This window comes from Lolium rigidum, chromosome 2, assembly GCF_022539505.1.
Source record: "Lolium rigidum isolate FL_2022 chromosome 2, APGP_CSIRO_Lrig_0.1, whole genome shotgun sequence".
NCBI classification, from domain to species: Eukaryota; Viridiplantae; Streptophyta; class Magnoliopsida; order Poales; family Poaceae; genus Lolium; species Lolium rigidum.
Window position 1 is genome coordinate 224,204,461 of NC_061509.1, and position 14,193 is coordinate 224,218,653.

General features: G+C 43.3%; 1 protein-coding gene across 1 annotated transcript; it reads left to right on the forward strand.

Moving 5' to 3' along the window:
* Positions 1–9,511: 9,511 nt before the first annotated feature.
* On the forward strand, positions 9,512–11,230 carry LOC124688216 (protein DETOXIFICATION 49-like). Its single transcript, XM_047221927.1, has one exon. The coding sequence runs from the start codon at positions 9,512–9,514 to the stop codon at positions 11,165–11,167; it is 1,656 nt and encodes a 551-aa protein (XP_047077883.1). The 3' UTR covers positions 11,168–11,230.
* The last annotated feature ends 2,963 nt before the right edge of the window (positions 11,231–14,193 follow it).

Genomic DNA, 14,193 nt, shown 5'->3' on the forward strand with positions numbered 1-14,193 from the left:
CATCGTGACCGTTTTCTCGCATTGTTGTCGGGAGCCTATATTTATTGCTAAACCCACTTGTGTTCTATTTATTTTCTGCAATTATTTGTATCAACATGTGTTGGAGATAGTGCCCTAGAGCCAAATAATAAAGAGTATTTATTATTATATCTCAATAGTTCATAATAAGTTTTACGGAATGTTATAACTGTATTAATCGAGAACATTGATAAACATGTGGTATGTAAACAAACCAGGGTCCATTGTGAGCCTATGTGCGAATTGGTCATTTGATGATCGAGGTTTCCCTATCATTGACAACGTGATCATATTATTGGGTGAATGATTTGATGGACATACCGTATATAAGTATTGCAACACGATCAAGTCACAAAGTTCATCATTGCGATAATTATGAAATTGTAGTAACCTAGTCCCTAGACCGTGAGATCATATCTAATCGCTATCACCGTAGTTTGTCTTGACTGCATCAACCGTAACATGGTGATCATAAAGGTGTTGCTCAGGTATTCCAAAGGGGTGGGCTGAGGCGTATGTATCGAGATACGTGATGGAAAGATAGTCTAGGCTCACTCGATGAGATTACATCCATGAAGTTGCGCAGCGCATGACTAAGTCGTGAGGATGGAATATCACAAGAACGAGTTGAATAGTCTTGTCGGTAAAGATATTGAACTATGTATGATGATATCGATGATCAGATCTCTAACAACTGCTGGTATCGAAGTAACAAAGGAAATATGACTCAACGTTTAGGGTTCAACAACATGTATATTCAAGGAATGCACAGGGGTCGTTATGTGCATCCAGGTTCCGCTGATGATCATTGGTTGGAGAGGCATCTCGATCATGTCTTTATTATTACCGAACCTATGGTAACACATTAAGGAGGCCGGCCTCTCCCAATGGATAAGGCTTGGGGGGATAGGGTTTTGGGAGGCCACCTTGGACACACCCCTCCCACTTGGCCCGCCACCCCACTCCCCCTATGCAAGGTGGGGGCACAAGGGTTGGAGTCACCTCATTCTCTGATCACGGAGGTGCTGCCATTTGTGGCGCCTGTCGTTGTACGAGGATCATCACGACCCTGAGGTCGGCGACGAACTACGACTACAACATCCATGTTCTAGTGGAATGTTAACCGCTTTCGGTCTACGAGGGTACGCTAAATCTTCCCGTTACAACATTACCTAGATAGATCTGGGCAAACGGAATACGCTAGTCAGAAAAATAATTTTTTCCTATTGCAAACCCCAACAACATGGGTAAAGGAAAAGAAACTGGAAAAATCATGTATCGTCATCTAAACCTAGAGGTGGAAAACCCTTGTCATCTAGGCAATAGTTTTCTCCCAATGATAATGCTCATCAGGCCTATAGTATTGCAAGTACTACTCTGTCCACCAAGATAGCATGAGACTCTGTGACATGTCCTGTTGTGCTTTAGGTGATGACATGGCCCACCCAGGTAACATGGGCCTTCTTTTTTTTTTTTTTTTTTTTTGAAAGCTCTGACAGTAGGAAAGGCTCCTACTGTCTTTTTGTATTAATCAGAAGTAACTTTACATGGTGTCCTCCTGGAGAGGGAGGAAGAGTGAGGAGAAACAAGAGGAAGTTACAAGCAGGGTTCCTAATTTTCAAACTAAAAACTGTCAACAAATTCGAAGATAAAGTTGTGAAGGTCTTCTTTGGTTCTATGGACCAAAAGAAGGAGATCAGCTTTGACTCTCTGTTTCCAGGACTCTATACTGGGGTCTATTCCTTTGAAGAGAAGATTATTCCTTTCCTTCCATATGTTCCAGGCAGATATCAGCATAATTTCCATATACATTGGCTTCTTCCATTGATCCTTCCCTTTTTGTATGAGTGTTCTTCTGTCCAAATTACTGTGCCAAAACATTCCAATCTTCTCCCAGCATAAAGTACTAAAGGGGCAGCAGAAGAGCATATGCTCAATTGTTTCTTCTGGTGGGTTTATGCACATCAGGCAGTTATATCCTGTGTTTATGCAGTAATGTCGTCTCCGGAGCATATTTCTGGTGTTTAATCTATCTGAGAGGACTAGCCATCCAAAGAATTTCATTTTTGGTATACATTTGCTTTTCCATAACCAGCCATATGTGATGTGTGGCACAATCTCTCTAAAACAGAAGTTATAATATTTGCTGGCTGTGAACTTGGATCCCCACTCATAGGTCCATTTATCATGCTCCAGGGAAAAAGTAATATGCCTGGTGTTGCTCTGTAAGTCTCTGAGTTCATTCATTGCTTCTGGCGACAAGGGTAAGTGAAAGAGATCCCCCAGTCTGGTAGATGACAAGAAGTCCTGTACAGAAATGTCTTCATCGATTGCAAATGAAAAGGCTCTGGGGTATGTTTCACTGACAATATTTGAATTCCAAGAATCCTTCCAAAAAAGTGTTGTAGCTCCTTCATTCACTGTACTAGAGGCAATCCCTCTATAAATAGGCATAAGCTTGCAAATATCTTTCCACCAGAAAGACCCACATAATGAGGCAGCATGTGGAATTTCCCTTGTATAGTAAGTGCTCCAAACCAGTTTAACCCAGGGTGTATTTTCTCTGTTATAGAATTTATGAAGATATTTCAGTAAGAGCCCCTGATTCTGTAATTTTAGATTGAGTATTCCAAGTCCTCCTTTCTTTTTGGGTTGACAGACCATATCCCATGAAGCTAAGGAATTACTTTTTGTTTCCCCATTTTCTCCCTTTTTCAACCATAGGCAATGTCTTCTAATTTTTTCAATCAGCTCAAGTATCTTAGGGTGTAGCTGCAAAGTGCACATAGAGAAGCTGGCCATGGAAGTAAGGAGGGAATTTATGAGGGTTACCCTTCCACTGTAAGACATGAGCATGAATGAAGCTGAGACTTTCCTCTCAATTCTATCCACTAAAGGCATAAGTGAATGGCATTGAAGCTATCTGGCATCCAATAAGTTCAGCAATACTTGCAGCTGTGATATTGTCTATATTTATTGGGATCATAGAGGATTTGTGATAATTGATGATTAAGCCAGTGGACTGAGCATACTGTTGAAGGATGTCTTTCATGATTTGCACCTGCTGTGTGTGAGCTGGTAAGATAATAAGAGTATCATCTGCATATTGTACTACAGGAAAATCTGTATCCTCATGAGTGGGGAAAGGAAGAGTAAGCAACCCATTTCTATAGGCTTTATTAATTGCAGACTGTAGCAAATCAGCAGCTAGAACAAATAAGAGAGGAGACAGGGGGTCTCCTTGTCTGACACCCCTCTTGCAATGAAATTGTCTGCCAGGTACACCATTTAGGAGAATAGCTGATTTCCCAGAGGAAAATATCTGCTCAATCCATAGTAACCATTTATTATCAAAGCCCATTTGTTTTAGTATTTTAATCATAGCAGAGTGATCAATTGTATCAAACGCCTTGGCAAAGTCCAATTTCAGTAATATAATCTCCTCTTTAGATTTTTCACATTGATAGAGGAATTCAAAGGCCCAAGCAATACAATCTTGTATATTCCTTCCTTTGAGAAAACCATACTGATTTTTGTGCACTATTTTCAACACCACTTTTTGTAGTCTATTGGCCAGAAGCTTTGTGAGTATCTTGAGGATACAATTTAGGAGGGTTATTGGTCTGAAATCATTCACTCCTTCAGGATTTTGAATTTTTGGAATCAAAGTAATATGCCCCATATTAATACTTTCTAGGTTTAAATTCCCTTCATAGAAATCATTACAAAGTTTATAGATATCATCCTTAATGATGTGCCAGCATGTTTTAAGAAATTGGCCATTGAATCCATCAGGTCCTGGTGTTTTAACATGGGCCTTCTTGTTGTTGGTCCATACCGAGTGCGAGGAAAAAAAATGTACCGACAAAACATACTAAGTTGGTTCTGTTGGTCTTGTGGCCATCATGCTACACTCGGTATCCTATATACTCATCAAGTACCTAGCAGCACACACGAATCAAACATTCGAATATATTACTTGAAGCATTTTATCATTTTATGTTAGAAGCCTTTTTATTCATTTCGGTAAAAACAACGATTTACCGGGTCTATATGTTGTGCTTTTATGGCCAGCAAAGTCATATGGAGCTGACATTGTTTGTTGCAAACTAAAAGTAACAATTTCTTATTTTTTTTGGACTACTCATACATCATCCATGTCTGCACTATCATTTGGTATTTTGAATAGTAAAATCATTAGTCTATCAAAAAAGTATTCTTGCATGTCTGCAATCATCAAGGCTCCGGTTGCCACATAGCTTGAAATTTAGTGGAACATAAATCATTCCATATCTTTCTGTAGGTCTATATTTTATTTGATCGGGAAAAGGTGCAATGGAAAATGTATGTGGTGTGTGCTACTGTGCTAAGTGGAACTCCATTGCCATGGCCAATTTTAATGTTGCAACGGCCACCCACCACTTTGTCAACGCATAAACAACCCTAGAAAATGAAAGAAGATTTTCCGTTAGGCAAAGAGTAAGAAAGGGTTGCATATATTCGTGAAGTCATGAGCCATAGCAAAGATCCAAATTCCGCAGGATCCCTCCTACTAGTATTTCTCTCTGTTCAAAACGTTCCACGGAATCCCCATGAAGCTCTTGTGCCATGACCATGGCAGTCTCGAGCCACATGCCCACATTGATGATTTCAGTCACCACTTGGATGGAGCAAACAGAACCCTTTTGATACGTCAAACATGGCGATTTGGTCACCAGATCACGGTGCAATCCATCCCCGCACTCGCCTCACGTACGTCCCCCAGTCTCGACCGACCCCGGGCGGCCGAAAATTGCCGCCCACGCTTGGAGCACTATCATACCCGATCACCCTCGTCACACACCAACTAACCCCACTAGCTAGCTACCTTACCAGTGCTCTTTTTTACATAAAGATCAAACGGTGCTGGTTGTTTCAAATAGAGTAGCGGTACAACTACACACTAGCAGTTCATACACAGAAAAGAAACATAGTGTTCTCACTCGGATGATATCATCGAATCTCAGTTAAAACCAATGTTACAACTTAAGAGTAGCACCTATGACGAAACAATTCAATTGCTCATGGCATTTGTAACCCGTTGTACCTCAATACTAGCATGAATCACGATGAAATCTAACGGTGTGATGATATTTCTCTGGGTTGCAATCCTTTGTGAAATTGGGAAAATCCTTGTGGCAATACATGTTGCAACTCATTCCTAGCACAAATCATGAAGTAGGCCAGCGGTTTGGCATTCGATTAGGAATTATCGGCTGAGAATTAGCAAAACGAGTAAATTAAAAAAAAAACACATTACAACGACAAGTTCGAAAAACCACCACTGTTCGTTCAAATTGCAAAAATTCACAGGAATTGAGTGAATTTGTTCCAATGTGCATTGATTCGCTAGTTTAACCGTGTTAACATGGTTTCTTACAGCGGGCCCTACCATCAATGGTGATGTGGCATAGGGGATGACTTACAACCGAGGCAAATCAAACTATTGGAGGCTTTTGCAAATGTTAGAGGGCTCCATTTGACAATTCCTTCTTCTTCCTCTCTCAATAAAATCTTTTTTATTCCTCTATTTATCTTGTTTCTTCTCTGGCGAGGTCTGGCATGGGCGAGCCAGAGAGGGGTTCGTCATGGGTGGCCACGGGTGAGCTCCAGCAGTGACGGCCATGGACAGGTGCAGCAACCACTAAAAAATTGCACAAACCCCTAAAATTTATGCGTATATAATATTTATCTCCTTAGACCGTGGCCCTCTTCCCCACGTGACCACTAGCATTGGGACTCTTGTTTTTTCGATATGGGAGCATCGCTCCGGCCTCTGCATCAATAGATGCACACAGCCATGTCTTTTATTAAAAGAACAAAGTTCAAAATAGTGTACTTATTACAATCATATGGAAGCTAAGGCTGTAACAATAAACAGCCACACAAAGATGAACAGTAAACAAAATCTATCCATCTTCAATCTTGAATCCTTCTAGTGTGCCGCCATCCGAAGAGCCTGGAAATAGCAACCCCGTGCGACCGTCAAGATTCGGTTGCATCCAATAGCCATAGTATCCCGCTGGTCCTCCGGAAGAAGATACGCCCAAAGTTGGATCCAATGCACCGCACGAATAATAACCTGCAAAAAATTGGTTCCCTTTTATTTATTAAACACAATATCGTTTCTACTTGTCCATATAGACCAACAAATCGCTGAGATTCCAATACGAATATGTTCCTTATCATTCTTTTTCACTCCATTCAACCAATTACCAAACATATTCGTGATATTAGCAAGGGGAGGAATGTTATAAGCAAAATATACCATTCTCCAGATTAATTTTGCAAATGGACAAGATAGAAACAAGTGATCAATGGTCTCATTATTATCACGAAACAACAATTTTGATTACCCGTCCACTTCCTCTTAATTAGATTATCCTTAGTAAGCAACACTTTATTACTAAGAAACCACATAAATATCTTTATCTTGAGGGGTATTTTAATCTTCCAAAGGTATTTTCTCAGAAATCTAGTATGGCCATTCATAAGGTCAAGGTACATGGATTTAACTGAAAATAAACCCGACTCTATTAACTTCCATACAAACTGGTCTTTATCATTATTCAGTTGTACCATCATTAGTCGTTCACATAGGTGTATCCACAAATTCCACTTATGTTCATTAAGATATCTCCTAAAATCAATATTAATAGGGATTGATTCAACACCGTAGATACCAACACATTTTTCCTTTGGACAATATTATAAAGAGACGGATATTGTTGAGCTAAGGACACTTCGCCCAACCAAACATCCTCCCAAAACCGAACCGTCATCCCATTCCCAATTTTAAATTCACCCCTCTTAAAGAACTCATCTTTTACTCCCATCAGCCCCTTCCAAAAGGGTGAATCAGTAGGTTTCGCCTCCACCTGAGCCAGCGTTTTATTTTTAATATATTTGTTATGCAACAATTGCTGCCAAACTCCTTCTTCCGATAATAATTTGAATAACCTTTTACTTAACAAACATTTATTTTTCAATTCAAGAACCTCGATCCCTAGGCCCCCTTGATCCTTTGGTCTACAAATAATATTTCATCTTGATAATCTATATTTCTTTTTGTGTTCATCAGATTGCCAAAAAAAGCGAGATCGATAGAAATCAAGCCTCTTCCTCACACCTTTTGGGATCTCTAAAAAGGATAGCATGAACATGGGCAGACTTGTAAGAACGGAGTTAATAAGAATAAGACGATCCCCATAAGATAACATTTTACTCCGCCAACAGCCTAATTTTGCAGCAAATCTATTCTCCACCGGATTCCATTCAGAATTACGGAGCATTCTATGGTGGATAGGAATACCAAGATACCTAATCGGTAAAGATCCGGATGCACACCCAAAAATATCTTTATAATGGTGTTCCATTTCCGATGCTTTGCCGAAACAGAATAATTCACTCTTATGAAAATTTATTTTCAACCCCGATAGATGCTCAAAGATACAAAGAATGAGCTTCATATTAACCGCTTTTTCTAAATCATGCTCCATAAAAATAATAGTGTCATCGGCGTACTCTAGTACCGACACACCCCCCTCGACCAAATGTGGAATAAGACTCCCTACATGACCAGCATCTTTGGCCCGCCCAATCAAAATAGCTAACATATCAGCTACAATGTTGAAAAGAATCGGAGATAACGGATCCCCTTGCCTCAGCCCCTTTTTAGTCTGAAAATTGTGGCCAATATCATCATTAACTTTTATCCCTACACTACCGCCTTGTACAAAAATTTTAATACGATCACACCAAACTGGATCAAAGCCCTTCATTCGCAAGACTTGTTGAAGAAAAGACCATTTCACCTTATCGTATGCCTTCTCGAAGTCGATTTTAAACAGAACCCCATCCATCTTTTTACGATGTAATTCATGAATTGTTTCATGTAAAACCACCACTCCTTCCAAAATGTGTCTCCCTGGCATGAACGCCGTCTGAGTAGGTTTTACTACCTTATGCGCCACTACCGACACTCGATTAGTAGACACCTTAGTGAATATTTTGAAGCTCACATTAAGCAGACATATAGGCCTATATTGCTGGATCTGTACCGCATTATCTTTTTTTGGTAGCAATGTTATGATCCCAAAATTGAGCTTGAATAAAGGAAAACCCCCAGCCTGAAAGTGTCCAAACATGGCCATTAGATCTTTTTTAATTACTTCCCAAAATCGCTGATAAAACTCCGCAGGGAATCCATCAGGACCCGGTGATTTGTTGTGTTCCATTTGAACTATGGCTTCAAAGACTTCCTCCTCAGTGAAATTAGCCGTTAAAAGGACATTCTCTTCCTCAGACAATTGAGGGATATCATCATTACGCTCTTCCATCATTTCAAAAAAGTTGTCTTCAGGTGGCCCAAAGAGTTTCTTATAATATTCTGTAATGTAAACTTTCAAGTTATCGTCACCAACAATGGTGCCTTCTTCTTGCTCTAATTGAAATATTTTTTTCTTCCTATGTTTGCCATTTGCAATCAAATGGAAGTACTTTGTATTGTTACCTCCCTCCTGTATGTGTTTAACTTTAGCCCTCTGTGCCCATTTAATCTCTTCATCTCGTCGAATTTTATTCAGTTGATCATTCGCTTGTTTTAAATCCAGCCTTTCCCGCTCAGTTAGGGGGCAAGTTTCGGCTTTGATATCTAGAAAATCGATTAACATTAACAGACGTTCCTTTTCTTTTTTATACTTTCCACTCAGATTTTTTGCCCAGCCCCGCAATTTTTTTCGTAAATGCCTAATTTTGTTCTGCCAAGTCTCGATAGGCGTTTTGCCAATTGGACCAGCCGCCCATTCATGTACAACCAACTCATAAAAACCTTCTTGCTCAAACCAAGTCAGAAATCTTGTTAACACGGCTAAATTGGCGAATCAATGCACATTAGAATGAATTCACTCAATTCACCTGGAATTTTGCAATTTCGACGAATAGTGGTGGTCTTTTCAACTTGTCGCTGTAATGTGGTGGTTTTTTTAGATTTACTCTAGGTAAACCCGAAAAGAAACGTCTTTGAAAAGGAATTGGAATTGCAGCATGCGGAATGACTGAAAAGAAAGACCTATAGGGGGAAGGATCCTCCGTCGATCTAACATGCTGGTGTTGAACACTGACATGTCCCTAGCTGAAAATGTGTTGAAGCTGAAAATTCCTAGTCGTCACCGCAGCCAAAGACAATGCCAGTCCAGGAACCAGGAACCGGACGGAGACGAGCGAAAATGTCACGCGGGTCGTCGTCCAACACATGCGTGCGGTCCATGCCCACCTTCCCCTTCAATCGCTGCCTATATAAGCCAGAGCCGCCCGCCCGTCCCCTTGCACCGCTCAAATCTTGCCAACCATTCTTTCGCCTCGGCGCCGGAGACAGCGGGAGACGCCACGGTGCCATCCGGCAGTTAACCAGAGCGCGGGGCGGCGCAGCTTGCTCCTCTGTTTCGCAGAGGCCATGTCGTCCTGCTCCGACGCTGCCACGGCGGCGTGCCGAGATGGCCTCACGTCCTCCTTGCTCTTCAAGGAGGAGCTTGTCCTACTCGTACCCGTGGCGGAGAACCAGCAGCCGCCAGTGCTCACGTGCAAGCCGCCGGGCAGCCTTGCCAAGGCGGCCAAGGAAGCATGGTCTCTGTCTCTGTCCGTCACGTTTCCCACGGTGCCGTCCATGTCCGCCGCCTCGGCAGGGGAGGAGGCGCGGTCCATACTGGGGCTAGCGGCGCCGATGATCCTCACCGGCCTGCTGCTCTACCTCCGGTCCATGATCTCCATGCTCTTCCTCGGCCGCCTCGGGGGCCTGGCGCTCGCCGGCGGCTCCCTCGCCATCGGCTTCGCCAACATCACCGGCTACTCCGTGCTCTCCGGCCTCGCCATGGGCATGGAGCCCATCTGCGGGCAGGCCTTCGGGGCGGGCCACCACCAGCTCCTCGGCGTCACCATGCAGCGCACCGTGCTGCTGCTCCTCGCGGCCGCCGTCCCCATCGCCGGGCTGTGGACGCACATGCGGCCGCTGCTGCTGCTCTGCGGCCAGGACGTTGGCATCGCGGCGGTCGCCGAGACCTACATTCTCGCATCCCTCCCGGACCTCCTCCTCCAGGCGCTCCTCCACCCCGTCCGCATCTACCTCCGGGCGCAGTCCATCAACCTGCCGCTCACCGTCTGCGCCGCGCTCGCCATCGCGCTCCACCTGCCCATCAACTACCTGCTCGTCTCCGTCCTCGGCCACGGCGTCAGAGGGGTCGCGCTCGCCGCCGTGCTGGCAAACCTCAACTTCCTCCTCCTCCTCCTCGGCTACATCCTGCTCAACGGCGTGCACAGACGCACCGGCAGCTTCTTCGCGCTCTCGGCCGACAGCTTCCGCGGCTGGGGCGAGCTCGTCCGCCTCGCCCTGCCCAGCTGCGTCAGCGTCTGCCTCGAGTGGTGGTGGTACGAGATCATGATCCTCCTCTGCGGCCTCCTCGCCGACCCGCAGGCCACCGTCGCCTCCATGGGGATCCTCATCCAGACCACCTCGCTCATCTACATCTTCCCTTCCTCGCTCGGCTTCGGGGTGTCCACCCGCGTCAGCAACGAGCTCGGCGCCGACCGCCCCGACCGCGCGGGCCGCGCCGCCACCGTGGGCCTCGCGCTCGGCTTCGCCTTCGGCGCCGCGGCCTCCGCGTTCGCGTTCCTCGTGCGGGGCTCCTGGTCCGCCATGTTCACGGCGGACCCGGCGATCGCCGCGCTCACCGCGTCCGTGCTGCCCATCCTCGGCGCCTGCGAGCTCGGCAACTGCCCGCAGACGGCCGGGTGCGGCGTGCTGCGTGGCAGCGCGCGGCCCAAGGACGCCGCCAGCATCAACCTCCGCTCATTCTACCTCGTCGGCACTCCGGTCGCGCTCGTCCTCGCCTTTTGGTACCACTACGACTTCAAGGGCCTCTGGCTAGGCCTCCTCGCCGCTCAGCTGACCTGCATGGTGCGGATGCTGCTGGTGATCGGCCGGACGGATTGGGCCACGGAGGCCAAGCGCGCGCAGCAGCTCACTGGAGCAGGCGTGGTCACCACGGCGGTGCTGGACGCCGAACCGAGCATTGTGATCGACGTCGTGATCGAGCAACCAAACGATCGGTGCTGACCGAGATTCGGGCCACTCTTCTTTTATCCCCTTCATTTTTTTGGCGGGAGAGGTACCAGAGACTAACAGAGTGACAATTTTGTTACCGATTGGTAATCTGTAAATATTATTATTTTAACTATTGTCATCGATTCATGACAGAAGCTGAGTGGATTCGCTCCGAATATCCTACTTTTTTTTTCTGACTCCAAAACTGATCAACTCACAGTAATTTCGTTCAGCAGCAAGCCCTTATCAGTGCCAAACTTGTTCTTGATGATTATTATAGATCGTGGTACTTTTTACGAAAAAAAATTACTCCATCTCTCACAGTTTATTAGGCGTACGCATACCCTAGGTCGCAAATTTGATCAAGTTAGCATTAGTTATATGTTATAAAAAATTATATCATTAAAATGTTTAGATGTTCTATTTTCTAATGATATAATTTTGCATTATATAATTTAAATTATATAGGTTAAATTGGCGACCTAGGGATACGGAAAGACTAGTAAACTGAGACGGATGGGAGTAGGTATTGTCGGCTAGTATTTGCAGTTGCAGACCTGGCTTTTTTTCGAAACACAGTACAAATATTTAAGCTCATAAATACGTATATACACTCACCTCTATGGATACACACATGGACACCCTACTCCTACGAGCACCTCTAGAGGGCTAAATCCAAGAAACTAATCTAACGGATCTTGAGACTAACGAAGTCACCACATACGCCTCGCTATCAATGAGAATATCGTCTCCTACTAAAGAATAGTTTGTCTTTATGAAACACCAATGTGTCAAGTCTGAGGTTTGATCTTTGGTGTGTTGGGGTGTCACTGCCCTTCTAACTATCCAATCATAGAAAGTGATGACTTGAAACCCTAACGAACAAAAGAAAATTGTGCCGTTTAACTTTAATTAATACCTTATGCATCATCTGTGCATGACTAGAAGATAACATATCGGAGGAGGCCATAAGTCCATGTAAGACAAGTTACTAGATTGGTACCCTTGTGTTGCACTAAATTTATTTAAAAAGTCTATTGTGCGAATGAAAGGTATAAAGTTGTATGAAACACTGAATTTTCTATAGTAATATGCAATTCAATTGGGCATCATGGTGGAGGGCTCAATTTGTAGATGAAAATTGTTATGTATTTAACCAATGAACTTTATCGGAAAAAAATTAACCAATGAAAAGGCTGCTAAGGTTCAAGAACTTCCCGGTTAATGGTTTGCTTGCAAACTAATTAAAGTCGTATACAAGATACTATTGTAGGTGTTGAAGAAACCGATGTTGCGGATGGATTGCATATTACCACATACAAACGTTTTGAAGATGTCTTGAGCAACTGTTTATAGAAGATCGCGGAATCTCAAACAACAAAACTCTCGTTTGGTTGGCTGAAACTATTAAGGATGACACAAATCGTGGAAAGTGGTTTCCACGTTGTACATGATTTAATGTGTGATTTCATAACTTGATCGTGTGGTCGCATAAATCAAAGGCTAAAAAAGGATGGCATATACAATTGAATAGCCAAAAGATGAATGATGTAGATGTCTTGAATGTAAAAATAGATACATTAATAAATGTTACTCCCTCCATCTCAGTTTAACAGGCGCGTACGTAGTTTAAGAAATTGTTTTGACCATTGTTTTGGTCAACAAAACATAAAATATATGTCACAAAAATTATATCATTGGAAAGATTTTTTGCATACGAATCTAATGATATAGTTTGTAGACATAAAAATTGTAATTTGTTGACCAAATCAATGGTCAAAGTTTATCGTGAACTGCGTGCGTGCCTGTTAAACTAAGACGGCGGAAGTAGTGGAGATGACGTGGACAATTGATTGACTTAACAAGTATATGATGTGGATATATTGCATGTTCATAGGATAGGCTTTCAGTAATAAATATTAGCGAAGTTTTGCTTTGTAAGTGATATCTATGTGGGCAACACGTATTGGAAACTTAACTGGAGTTTCAGGTCAAGCATTGGATGCACATATGCCTTTTTCGTCTCGCTCAAAAGAAGAAAGCTCCCCCCCCCCCCCCCCCGCCAATAGCACCGGACAACCCATTTTGGGGCCGCCCACACCCACGGGCACCCATTTAGGAGCCTTTGCCCATATTGGCGCCCCGATAGACCGGCCCAATCAAATGGTTTAAATAATACTGTTCAGCCACAATCGAAGAGAAGACAGTGTTACGGTCGGCAGGGCTCGTTCTCACCTATGCCGTACAGGAGCCTGCGTATTATCTTTTTTGCAGAGGACATGGATTATCCGGACCCCAAGAAGATAATAGTGTTTGGATTTAGCCAAGAGTCATGTATAGTAGATTAACATTTGCTTATGTCCAGATTAAAGTGATTTCAGTTGCAGTTATGTTCTCCATTTGTTAAATTCCACTACATCTACCATACTTTGAGTGAAAACCCACAATGTACTGTAACTTCTCTTAGAAAACGATGTATGCGTATGTAGGTCAGTGGTAGATTTTAGGTTGTACATACGGCAAGATAGTAGTTATGTAATAATCCGAATTTGGCGTTGAAGTAATGCCATCAGCTTTTGCTTCAATCAACAGTTAACATATGTTTGAGGTAAGTGTCACAGAGTATATCACAGATGATATAGCATCTGTGTACTTCAAGTCAATAATCCTTCTCAATTTGGTCATTACAACTCATCAGTCCAGTGGAACTCAATCACACCGGTCTATCCGGAAGGCCTCAAAGTAATCAATGCAATCCTGGATATTTGGAGACATGCCTTTCATCTTTTGAGTGAAAGCAATTGCGTTTAACTATTGACTTGCTTGGCAGGAAAGCGAAATCATTTCTGCTCCCATTTCACCATTTATATTTTGCAGGCTCGGTTCTTTATCTATGAGCGGGAATTGGTCAATGTCAGGTTGCTAACTGCACTTCTGTTTTGTGATCAGAAACTCGGAATCTATATTCTAGATAAAACATGTGAGATTCGCGGTACAAAACATAATTTTCAGGAATAGAAATCCCACATTAATAATAA